Raw genomic sequence first — 22,672 nt, forward strand, 5'->3', positions numbered from 1 at the left:
ATAAAAAAGAAGGAATTCTTACCATTTGCAACAGCATGGATGGAACTGGAGAGCATTATGCTAAGTGAAATAAGCCAGTCAGAGAAAGATAAATATCACATGATCTCACTCATTTGTGGAATATAATGAACAACCTAAACTGATGAACAAAAAACAGATCCAGAGACAGAGAAGCATCGATCAGATCATCAAACCTCAGAGAGAAGGTAGAAGAGGGTGGGGGTAAGAGGAAGAGATCAACCAAAGGACTTGTATGCATGGATATAAGCCTAACCAATGGACACAGACACCATGGGGGTGAGGGCATGAGTGGGGGGTCAGGGGGCAATGAGGGGATAAGGATACATATGTAATACCTTAATCAATAAAGAAAAAAAAAGAGGGAAAAAAGAAAAGAAATATATGAAGTTAAAGAAGAAATGCCTGGCCATGGGAATGTTCAACATGCTACCATTTAAGAGACTCTAGACCAACAGTCACAGGAACTTAGTGAAGACAAACATACCAACATAAATAAGAAATGTAGTTGTGACCAAAAAAAATGAAGAGGTCCCAGAGGAAGAGGCACTGGCCAAAAACCTGACATTAAGTAAACTCTGGAAGGTATTTTACAACATGGAAAGTACAAAGGATAAAATGATTCAAAATTAAAAAGGACTTTTAGAATTCCCCATGACATAAAAAAATGCTCACTCTATATCGTAACTTATATGACAAGAAAGCAAGTACCGTTCAAATTACTCTTGATAACAGAAGTGAAACACTTTAATTCTTAACACTTCTAAGGCTTTAAATTAGTGTACTAAATAAATAATTGTTTTCCCTACTTATTTCTGTTTGTTTCTCTATGCATTTATAACCAACAGTAAGAGTTTTTAATGTTTTGACCAAATAAAAGTCATGGGACAGTGTAATTTTGGGCCATTAAGATCCTTTGCGCTACAGGGGGGAAAGGAGACATATGTAATACTTTCAGCAATAAAGAATTTAAATTTTTTAAATAAAGACCCTTTGCACAGTTGCAGCTTGTCCAGCCACTTTATGGTCCGACACCACCATGCAAAGTATGAACTGCTTGTACACCATAGGGGAAACCACGGGGTAAAAGAAAAATCCAAAGGAGTTGGGTCTGCCCAGAGCAGGGCGAGCAAACAGATACTATTTTTATAGTACACAATAGTACAGTGACATAGTAATCTTTTCCTTCTCCGGCATGTCTTCCAGTCACAAAAAAATAAGTATCGATGAAACAGAGATGCTAATGACTAAGAACAGACAATTGCAAAATATTTCTATTCCTCATTTTTTAATATTATGTCTTAAATCCATATATCCTAAAAGTCAAGACAAAATGTGTTTTCATTTGATTTATATTTGCATTAGCTGCTTAACCCAGTATAGGTTTGTAGTAACAAGAGACATAATAATTGTGGGGAGGGAGATGAAGGAAAATGTTTCCATTTATGCTACACACTACAAATTGCCTACCTAATAATCTCTCTCCTCCTCCTCCCCCCCCCCCCCCCCCCCCCCCTCTTCTTTTAACAACAAAACATTTTATGTGTCCAGCAGCAAGCCATGACTATGAGATAGTACTTAGAACAATCCACTCCATTTCCTAGGTTCCCTTGCAGCCAGGAATATGCATGTGATAGAATTGTGCCCCTTTTCCACTCCCTCTCCAAAAATAAGGAGAAGCCTACTGAGGGAGATTCTGAAAAACTTGCATCACAGACAAAAAGTGACAGATCCATCTGGCACTAACTAGTTTCCCCACTCCCACCCTCCACTCTCTCCTTCTCACCCAGAATGCAAATGTGACATCTAAAAGTTAAGGAGCCATATCATATCCATAAAGCAAAAGGCATAAGAGAAAGGCCCAAGAGAATCCCAGATATGTTGGTCCTAGAATCATTGGACATCTAAACTAATGCCGGCAACCAACCCACCACCAAACTTTCTATTGTGTGGTGGAGGGCCAGGAAGTAGGGGGGCAAATGTGCATTTCCTAAGCCAGTCAGGTTTTATTCTGTTTGCAGCTAAAAGCATTCAATGGATTAACCATCCTTACTTTAAGTCAAATGTAAATGTCAATGTCACGGACGAAGAAAAACAAAAGCACTCTAATTTATTGAGGTAGTAAGCTGATTAAATAGTTTCCTTGCATTATTTTTTATTTCTGTTAGTACCACTATGATGTCCAAACAATTACTTTTTTAAAGAAAAAGAAATAAAAATGCAACAAAAATTTAAAATATTGACTTATTCTACTGTATACTCCTTTCAAGACAGTATTTATCTCCTTCAACACTAATAAAATTTGAACATTAGGAAAGTTACCAAACACTGTATTCTTTTTATTATATTTTCATATCCAACTCACAGCTTCTTTTATGTAGCCACAACAAACAGTAGTACCAGACTTAGTCAATGCTGGCTAACCAAAACTATACTGGAACTACACAGACAGGCCAGGGAGAAATAAACTAAATACAGGTTGATGTAGAAAACAGCTATTTGTCCTTTCCTGCCATGTCTCTATTTTTGCCCAAGTGGTTCATATCAGGCAGAGTTTCTTTCTGGGAGCCTGTTTTATTATCTTCACTATGAGACAAGACCTGCCAAGGTAACATACACACTATAAAGCAGCGCCTCTGGCCAGCACCCTTCCCTAAAGGCAGAGGCTAGGCCCCAGTTATTTTTGTAGGCCAATGTCACACACATAGTTTTATATGCATTACAGTTCACTTATTCTGAATATAAAAAATGTTTTTCTTTCACTTCAGATATCTGAAATACTCTGTGGTAGGCAGTTAGACAGACATGAGCAGAACAAGGATGATGGGCCAGGTAGAGGAGGCCACCAGGATGAAAAGCCGCAGGTACCCAGCAAGGGGCAAAACTGGGAAAACGAAGACCTCACCCCCAGGGTGACCTTTCCTCCCCTAGCATATCGCTGGTCATACAGTTTGGACTAGCAGTCGCCAATCAGTAGTCCACGGGCCACTGGGGGTCCATGAGGTGCGAAAGGTTGGCGACCGCTGGTCTGGACCATCCCATGACCTTTTCATCCCTGAGAGGAGGAACAAGAGTTCAAAGAGTGTCCTCATGGGACTCCCATTTGGTCCCTTGCACAAACCACTCCCTTAAGCATTAACCCTGAGGGATAACATCTAGGCCTCAGCTGTGTTTCAGCTCCAGGCCCAGAAAAGTAGCAAAACCAGACAAGCGATGCCATGGCTGACCTCAGGCCCAGGTGCATTGACTAATGACCCAGTTACCTTGTGCTGACCAAGCAGTGGAGACCACAACTCTGAAAGGAAACACCTAGAAAGCTGATGAATATTCTGTTGGGATTCTCCCCTGAGACTTCCAGATACAAACCCTCAAGACTGGAGGACCCAGTGGGACAATCACTCTTGAGAGCATGAGCTTGCCTTTCTCCTTTTCCTCTTCTTCCCACCCCCAGGTGTGTTACCTTTACCTTCCTCTCTCCTAAGCTCCAAGGGCCCTTCTTTTGCTTCTGTAACTTGTTTCCTGCGGCCATTTCTTCTCCCACTCACTTCTTCTAACTCTGTGACTTTCTAAATAAATTTTCTCTTATAGTTTGAGTTTGGGATCTGAATTCTTTCTTAGCCAGAACTCAAGTACCGAGGTTGCTGAACCAAGATCCAGTCTGACTCCACCGGTCTAACACCTGGTACTGTTTAGCCACCAACAATTCCATTTGAATCATGCCTGAATTTAACCTTTCAACCCACCTCTACCTACCTCCCTTACCACTCTCTTTCTCCATTACAAGATTCCACCCAGTGTAAATAACTAGGCAGAAATTTTCTTTCTTTTAGGCTGAGTGACATTAAAAATGAAGGCTACAATAGCAAAGACTATTGTGTCTGGCTAAGGCAATGACAGCCACCAAGCCTTTGAACATCCTTATCATTGTTGCTCCTTATAACAGCCCTGCTAGAGAGCAGAATATCACTAAATCCATTCCAAAGTAAGAAAAGTGAAACTCTACATGTATAATTATTCACTGAATTCACAGAAGTAATTGGCAATGGTCTGAACTCTTGACTCCTTTCTCTCTCTTCTTTCTCTCTCTCTCTCTCTCTCTCCTTTCTCTCTCTCTCTCTCTCTCTCCCTCTCTCTCTCTCTCTCTCTCTCTCTCTCTCTCTCTCCTCTCCACGTCAAAAATTCTCAAAAGAGCTATCGCTATCCTTCTTCTCCCTGACCAACCCAGCCCACACTGTTCTACAATCCACTCTGTCATAGAAACTCCTTATCCAGGCCCACAGTCTGAGGTGCTAAAGTCAATGGCCAGTTCTCTGTCCTCTTCGCTGTTTTCTCAGCAGCATTTGAACCAGGTGTTGACTGACTGAAACACTCCTCTCTTGGCTTCCTAGTAGACACTCTCCTGTTTGTATCTCTTCCTCACTGGCTATCTCTTCTTTCTCCTTTGCTAGTTTCTCCCACTAGTACATGTTGAACTGGCCTAAGGTTCAGTTTTCAGAACTCTATCTACTCTCACTCAAAAGTGAGTTCATCCAGCCACATATATTTATATTCCTTTCGATGCCAATAATTTCCAAATGGGAATCTCTCTCCTGACCTTTGCATAAGCTTCAGACCCATATACCAAACTCAATAATTAATCTTTCCTCATGCCACTTCAAGTGTTTTATGGAAAATCCTCTTAAACAGTATGATGAGTGACTGGTTGAAATTTTTAAAAGTTGAAAATTCTCTGGGTGAAGCAGGGAATAAAAAAAAAAACACCCACATTCCTTAAATATTTTATTTTATTTAAAACACAAAGGTTCATTCATTAGTTAATCTTTTCATATGAGACTAAAGTCTTTTCTTTGAATGCGGGCCCACAAATAAATGTTCCATGTCATCTTTCTTGTATAATCTACAACACACTGAATTGTCCTATGATTTCAAGTTTCATTTTATCTAACATAGAACAAGCATATAAGGACACTAACATGCATTCTGAATGCAGAATGCCTCTAGATTTTTATGACTTTTTTCAACCTTTTACAGCTGGCTTGCTCATATTTAATTCTATAGCATTTTCTTTATAAACCAACTCTATTTTTTCAAGTTAGTTTTCAAACAAACAACTCTCTTAGTTTTAAAAAAAATAACTATTTTAAACTCAATATTCATTGGTGTATATGAGACAATGAGTTATGCAATTACAATGATAAAAATAATGAGCATAATCAGGCCCTAGATGACATATAATTCAATTGGAAGGAGTAAAGAAACATGGCACACTAAAAGATGGTCTATTAGCTTGGGTATTTAGGGTACTGCTGACATCAGGTAACATATTTTATGGTGAAAATGGAAAGCACTGGTATTCCAAGTCCATTAAGAGGATATGGGCTAAGAAAGTTCTTGATTTCCACTTCCCACTCTATCATTATGAAGCCATACCTTCCCCAGCCCTCCTCACGCTAGTAAATGACAACACTCAACTGCTAAAGCTAAAAGTTTTAATTTCTCTCTCTTCCTTACCAATATCTAAGGCATCAATAATTCCTGTCTTTCCAGGAACTCTCAAAATATACCTTAGATATATTCACCTCTTTCCATCTCCATCCCCTTTGCCCAGAGTACAAGTTGTCATCATCTCCCAGCTGATATCTACCTTGCCATGATCTACTGGATTTTAAAGGAGCTAGCACATATCTTCCTCTCCAGCTTCATCTCACCACTCGCCCCTGCCTACCCTGCTTTAGGCACACTGACCCTCTTCCCCATTCCTCTAACATGCCAAATCCCCACCAGGGCCACTGCACATGCAGTTCATTCTGCTTGGAACACTATTCCACTGACTCTGCATAAGCTCACTTCATATTTTTCAGATGTCACCTCAAATGTTACACACCCTCAGAGAGATCTCTATCAATCATTCTAGCTGAAGAACTTGTTCTTTGAGACTTACTTCCATCTCTGACATCTAAGCTACTCCGTATCACACTATAATGAGTAGCCATCGAGGAGTTAAAAGAAGAGATGCAATGTTATCTCATCCACGTGTGGAGAATGCTTTGAAAGGGGAGACAAGAATAGAAGTAGGCAAGTTATGATTGGCTGAGAAGAAGTATAGAGGAACCAGAATTTTCTACTAGCTTGATAGGTGCATGGGTTATATGGGTGTATACATTTCTAGAAATGATTAAATTGCTCATTGTATGCAAATTTTATCACACGTTTTTAAAAGAACAAAAGTCCTAAATTTTCTCACTCGGACAGCACAGGGGATGCAACAAAAACAAGAAATAGAACCACACTGTTATCCACTTTCACCAAGATCTACTTATTAAAACGTTCATTTTCCTCCTAAATTCCTACTTTTCTCTAGCAAAAAAAATAAAAAGATTTGAACCAAATTTTGTATTAATTGTCCAATGTGGAAATACACTGGGAAAACATCTGTCACTATGAAAGAGAATTTATTATGCATATGTGTGTGTGTGTGTGTGTGTGTGTGTGTGTGTGTGTGTAAATCACATAAAACTATGACAGAAAGCATGAACCAGTATTAATAAGATGCCAAAGCACATCAAATGACACCCATCACGAACTATGTGCTAATGAACCCCCCAGCCATAGACTGACCAAGAATGTTGTGGTTTTCAACTTCCAAACACCTAAGAAATGCCACACATGGACTCATGATGGTACACAAATGCATGAAATGCAAACAAAGAATGTGTAACAATGAGAAACAGAAACCTGCAATTAGAATGTATACAAAACCCTACATGAACCCAATATATACATTTCTTTGTAACATACTCTACCCCCCGAACAGCCATGTTAAGAGTCACTATCTAAAGCTGCAAGGCCCAAATCAGTAGCCATCAGCCACATATAGCTATTGAACACTTAAAATGCAGTAAGGGCAAATAAGATACTGAATTTTTAATTTTATTAAATTTTAATTAATTTTAATTTTAAAATATACTCAGTTATATTATGGGAAAGTTTTAAGTGTGTTTGGAATAACTTGTTATGTAAACTACTTTTTCAACAGTGTATTTCAATTATGAAATACAAATACAGACCAAATATTTACAATGAAAATTCAGTGTCATAATTAAGATGTGCTAGAAGAGTAAAATACACACCAGCTTGGAAGACTTAAAAAAAAAAGGTTAATAGCTCACTAATAATTTTTTCATTGGTTACATTTTTAAGTGATATTTTGGATTCACTGGTTTAAATAAATTATTAAAATTCATTCCACCTGCCTATTTTTACTTTTTTAATGTAACTATTGGAAAATTTAAAAGGATGTATGTGGCATGCATAATATTTTTACTGGATCATACTACTTTAAAGCTTATATATCTAAATGCAAATTAAATATATCATTATGATACATTAATAATTAATATTTCAAATATCTCCTGACCTTTTCATTTGATTGTCTTCTTTTCTTTAGTTGAATGAAATCTGTTTCCACCCTTTCTGCCAGCTCTAGTTTCCTCTTGTTTCTTTTAAATGCAGCTAAACTGAATCCTATAAAAGAAACATTAAAAATGACATTTGATAAATATTAGGGCAATGAGGCAGATGCCATATCCTGTAGAGCCTTCTCAGGACAAATCCTTAAGGATGTTGGATAAAAGGTTAAAAGAGTCTTTTCAATGCATGCTAAAGTGGTAGGAAAATAAGACAAATACCCTTAGGTTAAAGAAGAAAAAAGTCAAATCCAGAGACACAAGTCCTGAGGGTATATAGTAGTATATGCTACCCAGAGGTATCTGCCAATGCATACCACCACCCACTTTGGTTTTGAAGGTCTCTGTGCATAAAGGACAAGAGATGAAACCTGGGGACAATGCAGCTCAAGGAAACATATTGGAGATTATCCACACAAAAAAGAAACAAATCCCAAAAGGTGCTATGCCCAGTAAAAGGTAAAATCAGAAAAGGCCACCATATGCAAAGAAACAGGAAACTTGCAAGTCTCAGCCTTAGATGTATATGTAAGGGAGGAAAAGTCTCTCTAGATAATTCATGACCAAGGGCTTTCAGATAGGTTTAGAGAAGAATTCATTTTAGTGACCTAAAATTTAAAAAAAAAAACACCTCAAAAATTATCTCAATGTGCTAGTGCCTCAACAACCCCTAAAATTCAAATGCAAATACTCCCTGGAAAAAAAAACCTTAACTTACCACACTTCAGAGAATTCCTACGTTTCAATTAACATGAGCCCATAATTTAAAATAATTCACAAAACACATGAGAAATAAACCATCAAGAATAAAACTTTGCCAAATATCAGCAAGCATAATTCAATTTAAACCTACAAAGACCTCAGATACTGAAATAATCAAATACAGACTATAAAACATGTTTATGCTCATGGAAAGAAAGGGATGATACTGAGAATATAACTAAGGAACAAAAGATGATAAAGTGATCAGGAAGACTTAAGAAGAACCAAATAGAGCTTCCAAAAGCAAAAAAAAAATAATGATAATTAAAAATGTAAAATAGATATAAACAGCCAATTAGATTCAACTGATAAATGGGAAATTACAAAGTAGACTATAACAATGAAGATATTACCAACATTTTCTGATAATGGCATCAAGGAGAGATGTAAATCAAGCCCAGAGCCCATTAAAAGTGGGAGTTCTCTCACTACTAAAAGTGGAGGAACTTCCAAGTGTGGGAAACTGGGGATTGGAAGGGCTAACACACTGCTAGGGTTGTCCAGAACTATGCAACTCTGCACTTACTCTCTATCCCAATACCAAGTACATTCAAGCAAGACTGTCTTAAATTATGGCATGGGGGGGGGGGGGGGGAGTAGAAAGAGGAGAGAGAAAAGGGGGATGGAGAATATTGGAAAGAAATTTTGGGTTGACTGGGTCCTTTGTATAGATTTGGAAACATGTGACTTGGGTAGGTCAGGGAATAATAAACTTTTAACTAAGTTTAAGTAGATTCTGATTAATAGTGTGTGAAATAGAAAATATATGGTCTTTGTCCTGATTCCTGGCACAGAGCTCTTAAAACCTTCATAATTTCCTAGGTGATAAGAGCACTATGATCACCTTTTATCCTAACATTGGGTCTTTGACCCCAGTTCCTGAAAGTTCCTAACTCTCTTGGAATTTCCAGGAGGATATGTCTTTTGGTCTGATGAGGCAACTCTTGGTGGGCTTCTGAATAGCTTCAGGATGGGGATGGGTCACCAGAAAGACAAAGCCATGATTAAAAGCTTGGAACTTTCATCCAGCCTTATCCCATCCTCGGGGAAGGAGATAGGGACTGGCTATTGAGTTAATGAACAATCATGCCTACACGATGAAACCTCCATAAAAATCCCTCAAGGACAAAGCCTGGAGAGCTTCTAGGTGACTGAATACATCTATGTGTTGGGAAGGTGTACACGCCAACTCCACAAGGACAGAAGGTCCTGCACTCAGGACCCTTCCAGACCTTGTCGTATGTATCTATCTCTAATTCTGGCAGTTCATTCATATCCTCCAATATGCTTTGTAATAAACTGGTAATCTAGTAAGTAAACTATTTTCCAGAGTTTTCTGAGCCACTCTAGCAAATTAATCAAACCCCAAAAAGGGGGCCATGGGAACTTCTAACATATAGCCAGTCAGTTGGAAGCACAGGTGACAACCCGGGCTTGCGATTGGCATCTAAAGGGGAAGTGCAATCTTATGGGACTGAGCCCTTAACCTGTGGGGTTTGTACTAACTCCAGTTAATGTCAGAATTAAATTGAATTGCAGGAAACCCGGATGGTACAGAGAATTGGTTGGTGTAGAAAACCCCCACATGTTATGTCAGAAGTGATATAGGGAGTTGTGAGTGTGACAGTAGCAAGTAAAAGAGGAAAAAATAGTGTTTTTTCCATTCACAGTGCACACACACTTGGCAAAAGTAAAAGCAAAAAATAACATCTAGAAAAAAGACACCTTCATCCTAGGCCAGTGATGGCGAACCTTTTGAGCTCGGCGTGTCAGCATTTTGAAAAACTCTAACTTAACTCTGGTCCCGTGTCACATATAGAAATTTTTTGATATTTGCAACCATAGTAAAACAAAGACTTATATTTTTGATATTTATTTTATATATAGCCATTTAACAAAGAAAAATCAACCAAAAAAATGAGTTCGCATGTCATAGGTTCGCCATCACCGTCCTAGGCCATGGGTGAGTCTACACAAATAATTATTTAAGGGCAATAATAACCATATAGTCAAAGATAATCAGCAGCCATGGAAATGAGGCACCATGAATAATAAGAAGAAAAAATGCCAATGTGTACCACATATAATGGAATTATCAGGCACAATATAAAACAAGTGTCCTTATAATGATCAAAGAGTAAACAAAATACATGAATACATCTATATTTCATAATATAAAGTAAATTAAATTACAGATTCTTAAAAAATAGAAGTTAAAAAATAGAACTTCTAGAAATAAAAAAGCAGATAACCAAATTTAAAACCTCAATGTATGTGCTTGGTAGTTGACAGGATATAAAAAAAGAAATTGGTGAATTAAAAGCCTGAGGAGAAAAAAGTTATCCAGAATGTGCCTAAAAAGATATAATGATGAAAAACACAGAAGATTAAGAAACAGGGTAGATAATGTAAAAAGGTCTATTATACATTTAACTAGAGGTCTGGTGCACAAATTCATGCATGGATGGGGCTCCTGTCTCGCCCATTCCCGATCAGGCCGACTGGGGCTGGCCGGCCGAGGGGAGGGACTGCGGGAGGTTGGCTGTGGGAGCCCACTGACCACAAGGGGGCACCTCCTGCATTGAGTGTCTGCCCCCTGGTGGTCAGTGAGTATCATAGCGACTGGTTGACCGAATAGTCACTTAGGCTTTTATACATACAGATCAGAATTTCAGAGGTGAAGATAAAATAATGGAAAATGGCTACAGGGTTCTCTAGAGTAGAGTGAGGAAAACAACAGCAAAAATGCTGACAGAGTTTTGGTAAATGCTCACCGTAGGAGAGACAAAGTTTAAAGTTTGAGACTTTCCATGGAAACCCCAGAAAGGCCTATACATATATCTTAGGAATAAATAAATAAATACCCATGGACACAGACAATAATGTGGTGAAGGCCTAGGGGATGGGTTGTGGGGAGTCGGGGGGGGAGATGGTAGAGGGGGCCAATGGGGAAAATAAGGGGGATATATGTAATACTTTCAACAATAAAGATAAATTTTTAAAATAAGGGTAAAATAAATAAAAGCTTTGAAAGAAAAAAGAAAACAAGTCTAGGATTAAGAACAAAACTAAAATAGACTCAGTTTAACAAAGCCTAAAACCAGGCTGTGACAACATCAAGGTTATCTGCAAATAATTTAATTACATGCTAGGATAAAACTCAACATCATTCAAAGGAAGATAACAAATCCGTAGTCTCTAAAATGTATCATCCACAATGCTTGAGTTGCAATATGAACAATTATAAGATTTGCAACTAAACAGGAAGATGTGATCCAGAGTCAAGAGGGGGGAAAAAAAAACCTATCAATGGAAATTGACCTACAGGAGATTTGACTTTGGGTGGTGGACACAAGGTACAATGTACAGATCTTATAACATAGAAACCCACACCTGAAACCTATATGTTCATGTTGACCAATGTCACCCCAACAAATTTAATTTAAAAAAAAATAAATTGACCCAGATGACCTAGATTTTAGAATTAGTAGTCAAGGATTTTAAAATAACAATAACAAATATGTTAACAATGAGTATAATGAGTGAAGACATGGGAAATTCAAAAGATAGATAGAAATTATTTTTTAAAAGTGGAACTTTATGAAAAAAAGAAACCAAGATGGCGGCATAGGTAAACACCGGAGATTGCTGCCGCAAACAACCACTTCAAAAATACAACTAAAAGACGGAACGGACATCACCCAGAACCACAGGAAGGCTGGCTGAGGAGAGACTCTTCAACTAGAAGGAAAAATAACAGCACACCGAGGCTCAGAGGAGGCGCAGTGTGGAAAAAACTCAGGTGCGGAGGTGCGCGCGCAAAGCGGGCTGGTGGCTGAGAGCGCGGTTGTCGTTTTCGGTCAGGGGGGAGTCTCAGACTCTGAGCTCCAGATACGGGCGAATCGCTGGGGACTCGGACCCAAACGGGAGAAGCGGGAGTGTCTGGCATCAGTTGGAAGGCAGCTTTCCCTCCGAGGTTTGCAGCGGTTCCGGGGGTTCTGAGAAGCAGAGCCTCTGGGAACAGGACTGAGGGCACCATAACGGCTCCCTCCGCCCGCCCTGTTGAGCCCGCCCCGCCCAAGCCCTGCGCAGAGCCATTTGCCAGATCGCCGCAGGCAAAGGCTAGATTAGCACCTCCCCAGAGGACAGAAGTTTTCCGCGGCAGACACAGCTGATTCACACAGCCAGTCGGCCTGGTGGTCAAATCCCTCTAGTATTAACTACAACAATCAAGGCTCAACTAGAACAAGACTGCGCACAAAGACCACTAGGGGGTGCACCAAGAAAGCATAAAAAATGCGGAGACAAAAAAACATGACAGAAATGGAGGATATAGAGCTAAAAATCGCAATTTTGAGGGCTTGCAAAAATGTGCTAGAAGCTGTCAATAAACTTGAGGAGAGAGTCACGAAAACTAATGAGACCCTCGATGCTATGATAAAGAACCAACTAGAAATTAAGCATACACGGACTGAAATAAAGAATATTATACAGACACCCAATAGCAGACCAGAGGAGCGCAAGAATCAAGTCAAAGATTTGAAATGCGAAGAAGCAAAAAACACCCAACCGGAAAAGCAAAATGAAAAAAGAATCCGAAAATACGAAGATAGTGTAAGGAGCCTCTGGGACAGCTTCAAGCGTACCAACATCAGAATAATAGGGGTGCCAGAAGATGAGAGACAGCAAGATATTGAAAACCTATTTGAAGAAATAATGGCAGAAAACTTCCCCCACCTGGTGAAAGAAATGGACTTACAGGTCCAAGAAGCGCAGAGAACCCCAAACAAAAGGAATCCAAAGAGGACCACACCAAGACACATCATAATTAAAATGCCAAGAGCAAAAGACAAAGAGAGAATCTTAAAAGCAGCAAGAGAAAGAGACTCAATTACCTACAAGGGAATACCCATACGACTGTCAGCTGATTTCTCAACAGAAACTTTGCAGGCCAGAAGGGAATGGCAAGAAATATTCAAAGTGATGAATACCAAGAACCTACAACCAAGATTACTTTATCCAGCAAAGCTATCATTCAGAATTGAAGGTCAGATAAAGAGCTTCACAGATAAGGAAAAGCTAAAGGAGTTCATCACCACTAAACCAGTATTATACGAAATGCTGAAAGGTATCCTTTAAGAAGAGGAAGAAGAAAAAGGTAAAGATACAAATTGTGAACAACAAACATGCATCTATCAACAAGTGAATCTAAGAACCAAGTGAATAAATAATCTGATGAGGAGGGGAGTTATGGGGGGAAAAAAAGAGGAACAAATGTAATCTGAACAATAAAGATTTAATTTAAAAAAGAAGTGGAAAAGCTATAAATATTTTATATTTTTAAAATCATTACATAAGATTAATATTAGACACTGATGAAGAAAAGATTAGTGAACTTTAAGACAATTCAACAGAATTCATACAAATCAAAGTGTAATGGTTAATTTCCTATCAACTTGAGTGGGCAGCAGGTACCCAGATATTTGGTCAAATATTATTGTAGATATGTCTGTAAAGGTGTGTTTGATGAGGGTGAGATTAACATTTAAATTGGTAGCCTGAATAAAGCAGACTGCCCTACCTCAGTGGTCGGCAAACTCATTAGTCAACAGAGCCAAACATCAACAGAACGATTGAAATTTCTTTTGAGAGCCAAATTTTTTAAACTTAAACTATATAGGTAGGTACACTGTTATTAACTTAATTAGGGTACTCCTAAGGCTTAGGAAGAGCCACAAGGGGCCAAAGAGCTGCATGTAGCTCGCGAGCCGCAGTTTTCCAACCACGGCCCTACCTAATGTAGGTGGAAAAGGAAGTCAACCAACACTGAAATGGAAAATTCTGTTTTTTTCAAAACAGCCGCCTTTTCGCACAAGCCCACTTTGTCCCCAGCATATAAAAGCAAGCCAGGCAGAGCCAGTCCTCCCCCAACCCCCACGAGCCAGTTCAGAAGACCTTCCTTTCCTCTGTGCTATCTCCCTTGTGCTTGGGCATAAGCTTAATAAAATCTGATTGGGAATTTCTCTGGGATTTCCTCTCGATTTCTATCTTGGGGAACCCAAGAACCCCAATGCCAGTAACAGTATGATTCCACTTATGGGAGGCCCCTAAAATAGACAAATTCAGAGAGGAAAAAATAGACTAGAGGTCACTAGGGGCTCACAAAAAAAGGAAAATGAGTAATTGTTTGACAGGTACAAAATTTCTGTTTGGGATGAAATTGTTGTGGAAATCCATGATGGTTATGCAACACTGTGAATGTGCTCAGTACCAATGAATTAAAACTGTTAAAACTAGTAAATTTTAAGTTATGTATATTTTCCCACAATAAAAAAATAATAATAAAAGTACAAAAGAAAACTCCTGCCAACCTAGAAGACTACATTCAACAAAAAATATATTTTAAATTAAAGGCAAAAATAAAGATTTTTCAGATAATGAAAACTGTGGGTAGAACCTAGGGCATTCAGATCCAAAAGGGTCTGGTTCAGGTTCCTCTGTAGGACCTTGGCAGCTTCCATGGTGTCCTGCCCCACACATTTAGGGAGGTTTCTGTACATCATGGAAGAGGACGCAGCCACCACACTTGTTTTGCATCAAGAGACAATAGGCGCCCTCCCAATTCTCCTCCACCAAACCAACTGGCAGAAAAGTGGCCCAGGCTCTTCAGAGCCACATCCTCATGGTCAAAACAGAAGCCCAGAGAGAGGTAGGTGTAGAAGGCCTGCAGATGCATGTAGACCAGGCAGTTGATGGTGGCCTCCACCTCAGTGGAATAATTCTGACGAATTTGGGAGCACATGGCTGCTCAGCAATAAGGAGCTAAGCTCAAAAATCGTGTTGGCTGATTTTGGAGGCCAAGGATGGCTGACATGATTCTGAAAGCAATGGAAGAGCATAATTTCTACTCCTAAATGCACCATAGGTCAATACTATTCTTTTTTCCAAAAATAGATGAATATATCACTTAACTTTCAAATACCTTATTTATTCAGAGAACATTTCTTGTTAGTTGCTTATGTAAGTCACAAGAAATCTATTAGCAATATGTGTGTGTGTATACATATATATATTCCTTGTTATAAGCACAAAATACTAATGTATAGTCAAAATATTTTGTCATCTGCAAACTATCTAGTAATAACTGTTTTATAACACCTTTTTATATAAATGTTCTGAATTAATAAGAAGTACAAAATAATTAAAACTGGCTGAGCACATGAGCAAGTTCATCTCCACTCTACTAAAACCTTACCAAAAAGAAATTTAAAGAGACAAAAGACTGACACACACTGGGATGATAATAATGAGGAGGGTAATACCAACCTAATGCTAGAATGCAGAAAGCAAATGAATGAATACACAGTAACTGAGTAGAGGAAGACAAACCCCGATGACTAGTAGCCAAGACATTACCAATCAAACTAATTTCTTCCAAAGTAAATAATTTCTGACCAAAAACCATCAGAAGAGCTCCAAACAGAGAGCACCTGTTATCTCTGAAAGCCAGGTTGAAACTGAAAACAGGGAAACTGGCAGAAGCTATCAATAAGGAACAGGTAAATGCCTAATCCCCTCCTCCTGCTTGCAGGAAACATGAGGTTAACGCTGGAAAGGCTGGACCAGAGGGCCCCAAATAAGTGGACATCAAGTACATCCTGGGGGCAGGTATGAGGGTTCTGCTTAAAACTGGGATTTATATAAAAAGTCTGGAAAAAAATAAAAAGAGGTAAGACCTTTAGCCCCTTCCCTTGATCTAAACCAGAATACTGGCTATTGCCCTGCCAGAGCTGGGAAGATTTCTCTCTAACTAGTACAAAAGAAAAACATATAGACATTTGGTTTTGTTGGGGGAACAACTGGGAATTCCCTCAACAAAAAAAGCATGATCACACCATCCCCCATGAGGTCACCCAGACCTGTCCTCACAAACAAAGCTTCCAAATGGCTTTTAAGTGCCACACTCATGAGTATGAAAACAGCAGAGTGTCACTGTATGGTTGACGAAATTGGCTAACATGTATTGGGGTCTGAAACAAAAAATAAGACAGCAAAAAGAGAAACAGCAGGTAAGAACAAAATTTAAAGAATTATATCCTAAGAGATAAGCCAAAATACATATTAAGTTCGTGAACCGAGAACAGGACATTACTTTTAAAAGTATTCATCACAGAAGAATCTCTAGAAATTAAAACTATGAAAACCAGTCCTAACCAGTGTTGCTAAATGGTTAGAGCATTACCCCCCACACCCAAATGCTCATGGGTTCAACTCCCAGTCAAGGGCACATACCTGAATTGCAGGTTCGATCCCTGGCCTTGTCAAGGCGCATGAGGAAGGCAACCAATCAATGTGTCTCATATCTATGTTTCTCTCCCTCCCTTTCTCCCTCTCCCCCTCTCTCCCTCCTTCCCTCCTTTCCACTCTTCCTAAAAGTCAATGGAAAAAATATCCTCAGGTGAGGATTAACAACAACAAAAACTATGGAAACCAAAATTATAAATTCATCACAATTTAAAAACTTAGGAGATAAAATTAAAGAAACTTCCAAGACAGGACAAAAAAGAAATTTAAAAAAAAATTAATCAATTTTTGAAAAAGAAACAAGGGATTGGAGCAAAATCCACCATTTAATTTATAGAAATTAGAAAAAGAAAATGGAACGATAGGGGAAGAGATTAGTATACTATTTTTTTAATTTCTCCAAAACTGAAGCATACGAATCTCCACACTGAAAGTACAAAATGAGTACCCAGAATGCTGAATAAAAAATACCCATCCCAAGATGCTTCACTGTGTTAATAAGAATGTGGGAATTAAGAGCTTACTTCCAAAGAGAAAGAATACACCACAAAAAACTGGGAATCAAAATGCCAAAGGACTGAACAGCAAGACTGAAAATTTTAAAATAAAAATAATTTCTTCAAAAGCCTAAGAGAAAATTATTTCTAGTCTTGCACATACTAAATGCAGAAGCAAAATAATTTTAAAACTAGATAGATAGATAGATAGATAGATAGATAGATAAATTGATTGATTCAGGAAACAGATAATGTGATTTTGGAGAGAGGAAAAGGAAACCCCAAATGATGGTGAGGTGAAGACCAGCAATGACAAATACACAGCAGGCCCAGTAAGCATCCACTCTAGACTTTAAGGTGCCAGGTGAGGTGTCTCCAAGAAAAACAAAATAACCCTGGCCGGTGTGGCTCAGTTAGTTGGAGCATTGCACCCTTCTATATAAACCTTAGTATCTCTAATGACAAGTTCCTAGAATCAGAATATGTTTAAGGCTCTTGATCTATACTATTTAGCTATCCTCCAAAATTTCTGCCAATTCACATTTGTAGCTATAATATATGATGTTCAGTTCACCACACATCTACCAGTAATAATGTAATATTTTTTAACTCTCACAAATTAAGAGAACAAATTTAACATGTACTAATTTTGATATAAATTTCCCTATTAGTTAAATTACCTACTTATGACTTTTGAGCATTTTTCTACTGGGGTATTACATGTTTTTGTGTGGTTCTTAATTTAGGTAAACCTTTTTTAAAAAAAATATATTTTATTGATTTTTTACAGAGAGGAAGGGAGAGGGATAGAGTTAGAAACATCAATGAGAGAGAAACATCGATCAGCTGCCTTCTGCACACCCCCTACTGGGGATATGCCCACAACCAAGGTACATGCCCTTGACTGGAATCAAACCTGGGACCCTTCAGTCCACAGGCCGACGCTCTAGCCACTGAGCCAAACCGGTTAGGGCAAGGTAAACCTTTTCATAGATTAAGAATATGTATCCTTTTGTCATATTTATGGTAAGTGTTTTTTTCAGTCTTAACTCCCACAGTCACTTTTGTTTTTCCTTCTCTTACACTTGGTACGTAGAAAGGCCTTCCTCAACTCAGGGACAGCTAAATGATGATCTGTTTTCTTCTCACTCTCTGAGGGGGTGGTATTATGGTTTTACTGTTAGTAATTATTTTAAGTAACCTAAAAGAAATCCTTTTAGCAATACTTCTATAAAGACATGAGAAAGCAATGCAGGGCCCAGGCCAGTGTGGCTCAGTTGGTTGGGCATTGTCCCATGCACCAAAAGTTTGTTGGTTCGATTCCGGTCAGGGTACATGCCCAGGTCACAGGCTAGATCCTGGATAGGGGGCGTGCAGGAGGCAGCCGATCGATGTTCTGCTCTCACATCAATGTTTCTCTTTCTCTCTCCTTCTCCCTTCCTCTCTCTCTAAAAATAAATAAAAGGTTTTTGTTTGTTTTTAAAAAGATGCAACGCAGGGACCTCAGGAATATAAACATAGCTTAAAAGCAAATAATTTTCTATGTGTCTTTTAACTAAAATTTTTCAACATACAAGCTTTCTTCCTTAAATATCAGTACTATCTGGGTCAAAAGCAATAAACACTCTCAGGTATATATGCTAATATAGCTTAATTTTGAAAAGTTTTTACTCACTTGTGGTCATGATGTTAGGAGGGCAAGAAGGTATTCCATGATCTACTGCCCATCTGTAGGCTCCTTCTCCAACTAAAAAGCTAACAACAGAAAAATTATTCTTTTAAAAATTCCCAGTGTCATCTTCTCTACATATTCAATTAAGTAATATAGTAAGGCAACTGAAAAGTTTTGCATATAGATATAATTCTAGACTTCTTTAAAATAAAAATATGGCTATATGCCCAAAAAAAGTCTTTAAAATTTTTCCCAATTTAGAGAAATTTTACAATTAGAAATGTTATCATTTCATTTGTAGTAACTAGTAAGTAAAACCCAAAATAAGTAGTTGATTTCCCAATGGAAAATATTAAGATTTACCAGTATCTTGGATCAACATGGTTCTCAGTTGACATCACAAGATCTATTTAATCTGATTAAGAGTCAAAGTTTACGTGAATGTCTTCAGATATGGTATTCTTACCTAATACTACACCTGGCATAACTCAAAATGAGTGGATACATCTAGAAATGCCCTAAAACAATGAGATGTGCTTACATTCCTTGATGCAACAAAAATATATACCTGACCCTCAGGATCATTTTTACTGTGGGAAATAAAGTACTATGATGTCCCAAAAGTAATTTTTAAGCCTCAAACTGCACATTTGAACATAAGAAAGTAAATAAAGGAATACTGTTAGCCAGCTCTAAAAGACTTATTTTCAAAGGTTTCAAATAGCATGCAGGATAATTAACCACCCCATTTTCTAACACATAATAGCAAGCAGTTACCATTATAATCAGTCACTTCATCTCCTTCCATAGCCAACTCCTTAAAGATCTCAGCCAGCTAGTAATGGATTCCTTGAACAAGTGCCTACTCATTAGTTTGCTGTTCCTTATTTTTTGTTTCTATTCTTCTAATCATTCCAACACTAAAAACTCAAAGCAATACATATTGAAGTCTTTAGATTTGATTGTTAGTAAGAAGATCGGTGACAGACTGGCAAAACAAAATCTAAGTAGACACTCAGAAACATACCCAAATGGTTCCAATGAAAAACTAAACGGTTAAGCCCAATAATTGTTTTCCAATGTACGTAAAGGTGGGGATGGAGGGGGCACTGAAAAAAGAGAAGAGGAAGGGCCAACTGGAATAAACAACTTTACCTCTTCAAACTCCCACTTTAAAAAAAAAATTCTAAAGGATTCTGAAAATATAAAACAGTTTCTCTAATTCTCGTATCAGATGAAAAACACTGCAAAGAAACTGCAAAGAAAAGCTGCCACATAGAGTTCAAATGGAAGAATAACTGAAATAGGAACTTGGATGTGAGTTGAGCTGTCTTGACAGCATTTTTAGTACTTCCTTCTTCTAGAAACAGAATTTGGATATAAGAAATGACTTATCTTCACGCAAAGATGTAAAAGAGATGCTGAAGTAATAAACTAAATGATCAGGACAGATATTTGGAGCTGAATCTAGTATTCTCAGTAGGCCCATTGATCATTTTGGGTTCAATCCCAGTATCTGGAATCAATGGCATTTTACAAAATATTCTTAGTTTTATCTTTCATTTCTTAGTCATTCATAGACTTGATTCTAAATAAAATCCATCTGCCATTGTCTGCTATGCAAGTTTGTAAGTAAATTTGGGTATTTTACAATATTCACAGGAAGGTGAATATTTGGATGCCATCTTATTAATAAGAATACTGAATATCAGACCTTAAATTACTATAAAAATTACTTGTCTAATAGCTCATCATCACACAAAATGGAATAACTGCTTCTGAAATCACTAAAAGATCCTGTAAAGCTACATTAGCTTTTGCCAAAAAGAAACTATACATGTCAAAAAAACAAAGACTTTCCAGAACATTAAATGCAGTACCAATTCAAATTTATCTGTCTTCTGACTATCCAAAGAGAAAGCTTTTAGAAAAGTTTCACCTCAATCAAGTTTAAAAAAAAAAAACCTACTGAACACTACCTTTACAATTCACCCAAAATCTGACCACTTCTCACCACCTCCACTACTAACACCTTGCTCTAAGCAACCATCACCTGCTACCTGGATTGTTGCAAAGGCCTCACTATTTTCATACTTGCCTTGCTCTGCTCCCACCCCAGTATATTCTCACCAGCCACTGACATCCTTGTAAAGCACGTCAGATAATGACATTCCTCTTCTCAAAAACTGCAAAACCTTTCATGAGCACTCGAGTGTAAAAACTGGAGTTTTCACAAGAATCTACAAATTCTCCCAAGTGATCTGATCCTTGATGCCCCTCACCTTATCTCTTATTCCTGTTGCCCCCTTGCTAATTTTACTCCAGCCTCTTGTAAAACTCAAACATGCCATGGGGGCTTCTGCCTCAGGGCCTTCATCCTAACTACTCTCTATCAGGCTCTCCCAAAGGCCGATTTCCCTCATCTGCTCCACTGTCTGTGCTTGACAAAACCTACTTAAAACTGCACCCCAACACACTGCACTCCCCTATCCAATACTCCCAATCCCTCATTGTTTTTACATTTTTTCTTTTTTCCACCTTATACCATACCATATACTTTATAATTTACATATTATATAGTCTATTCCTGTCTTCCCTAAATAAACTATAAGCTTCATAAGAATGGGAATCTTTGTGTTTTCTTTGATAATCCCAAGCATTTAAAATAGTACCTAAAGCACAGTAAGCACTAAATAAACATTGACGAGATATTAAAAATAAATTATGGTGTCAAAATTCCCTGAAGGACAACATTTTTCTTCTGTTATATCCATCTTAACTTACATTAAGACAAGTCTAAAGTGAATTAAAACAAAAAGCAATAGCACTCTAGGGAGGCCAGCCCTGAGGTGGAATGATTAACACCTTCAGGAAGCTGAGCTGTAGGTGCTACTGCAAGCCTAACACAGCCAAAGGTCCCAAGAAGGGCTACCTGGGCAAACAGTGATGAGACTTACAATCTTATGGATGAGAACCACCCATTTGCAAAGAACCAAGAATCTAAAATTGTGTAACTTAGTGATTCAGAAAACTCTTAAGAATGCTCCTAGACCCCAATAATCAAATTCTTTATTAGATGAAAAAGATATAGGAGAAAATGATAGCTGCTGCTTTGGATTTAAAAACTGATTTCTATTTATTATTTTATCTATCACTTCTTTGTTCATCACAAATATACAAAATTGATGGCAGACAAATTAGTAGCTATTAAGTAAAGCTTATAGACACAAAGTACAAATAAAGAAGAACCTGCTATATTTGGAAATAACACAACAAATTAAAAAATAAGAATTTAACCTTTTTAAAAATGTATTACAGAAATTTTCAAACATACATTTTAGAGAATAGTGTTATGAACTAAATGGATCATCAACCTATTTCATCAATTATTAATACCAGTACACTAGTGGCCTGGTGCACAAATCCATGCACACTGAAAGGAAATTAATTAGAAGAAACATTTTAATATCACTATTTGCCCTTTCTCTATAATAGAAGTGTCAACTAAATTCACGATCGACAAAGACAGATTGAAACACACGTGTGCAATTGGCGCCAGTGAGAGCTTTATAGGTATCGTGCATGCTCGAGTCAACTTAGCCTTTTATATATATAGAATAAGCTTGCTTAATTAGACCTGCTTTCTGATTTAGCTAAACTTTTTCCAGCCCAGTATAGCACCCCAAATGCTCTTTCAGGTAATTGTCAGCAACACCGCAGTAAATATCAACACAAAGCAGATTATTATTGTAGATCACGCAGGGAGAACAGGGGGTAAAATATTTAATTGCAGCAGTGTTTGACTATATTCTGTGTGGTGAGAAAACCTGAAGTCATTTTCAAGGTCCACCAATTCTTACTTCTTTTCAGTTGGGTCAAGTTTCTAAGCTTTCTAAATCTCCATTTTCCAGCTAATGAAAAGAAAAGAGGATTCCACCGAGTCTCCTATCTAC

The 22,672-nt window shown here is 37.9% G+C and overlaps 1 protein-coding gene across 7 annotated transcripts in view; it reads right to left on the reverse strand.

Moving 5' to 3' along the window:
• Positions 1-22,672, reverse strand: part of TASP1 (taspase, threonine aspartase, 1) — a 231,256-nt gene that overhangs the window by 141,768 nt on the left and 66,816 nt on the right. For all 7 annotated transcript variants that reach the window (XR_001360978.1, XR_001360977.1, XM_014535031.1 and 4 more), the window contains exons 7-8: positions 18,723-18,802; positions 7,436-7,542 (exon numbers count right to left, since the gene is read on the reverse strand). Coding sequence is in view for 5 of the 7 variants with exons in the window: in XM_014535031.1 (XP_014390517.1) it covers positions 7,436-7,542; positions 18,723-18,802 (187 nt within the window). In the remaining 2 variants the exon portion in view is untranslated. The remainder of the gene's footprint in view (positions 1-7,435; positions 7,543-18,722; positions 18,803-22,672) is intronic.

Source organism: Myotis brandtii, unplaced genomic scaffold (assembly GCF_000412655.1).
Source record: "Myotis brandtii unplaced genomic scaffold, ASM41265v1 scaffold137, whole genome shotgun sequence".
NCBI lineage: Eukaryota > Metazoa > Chordata > Mammalia > Chiroptera > Vespertilionidae > Myotis > Myotis brandtii.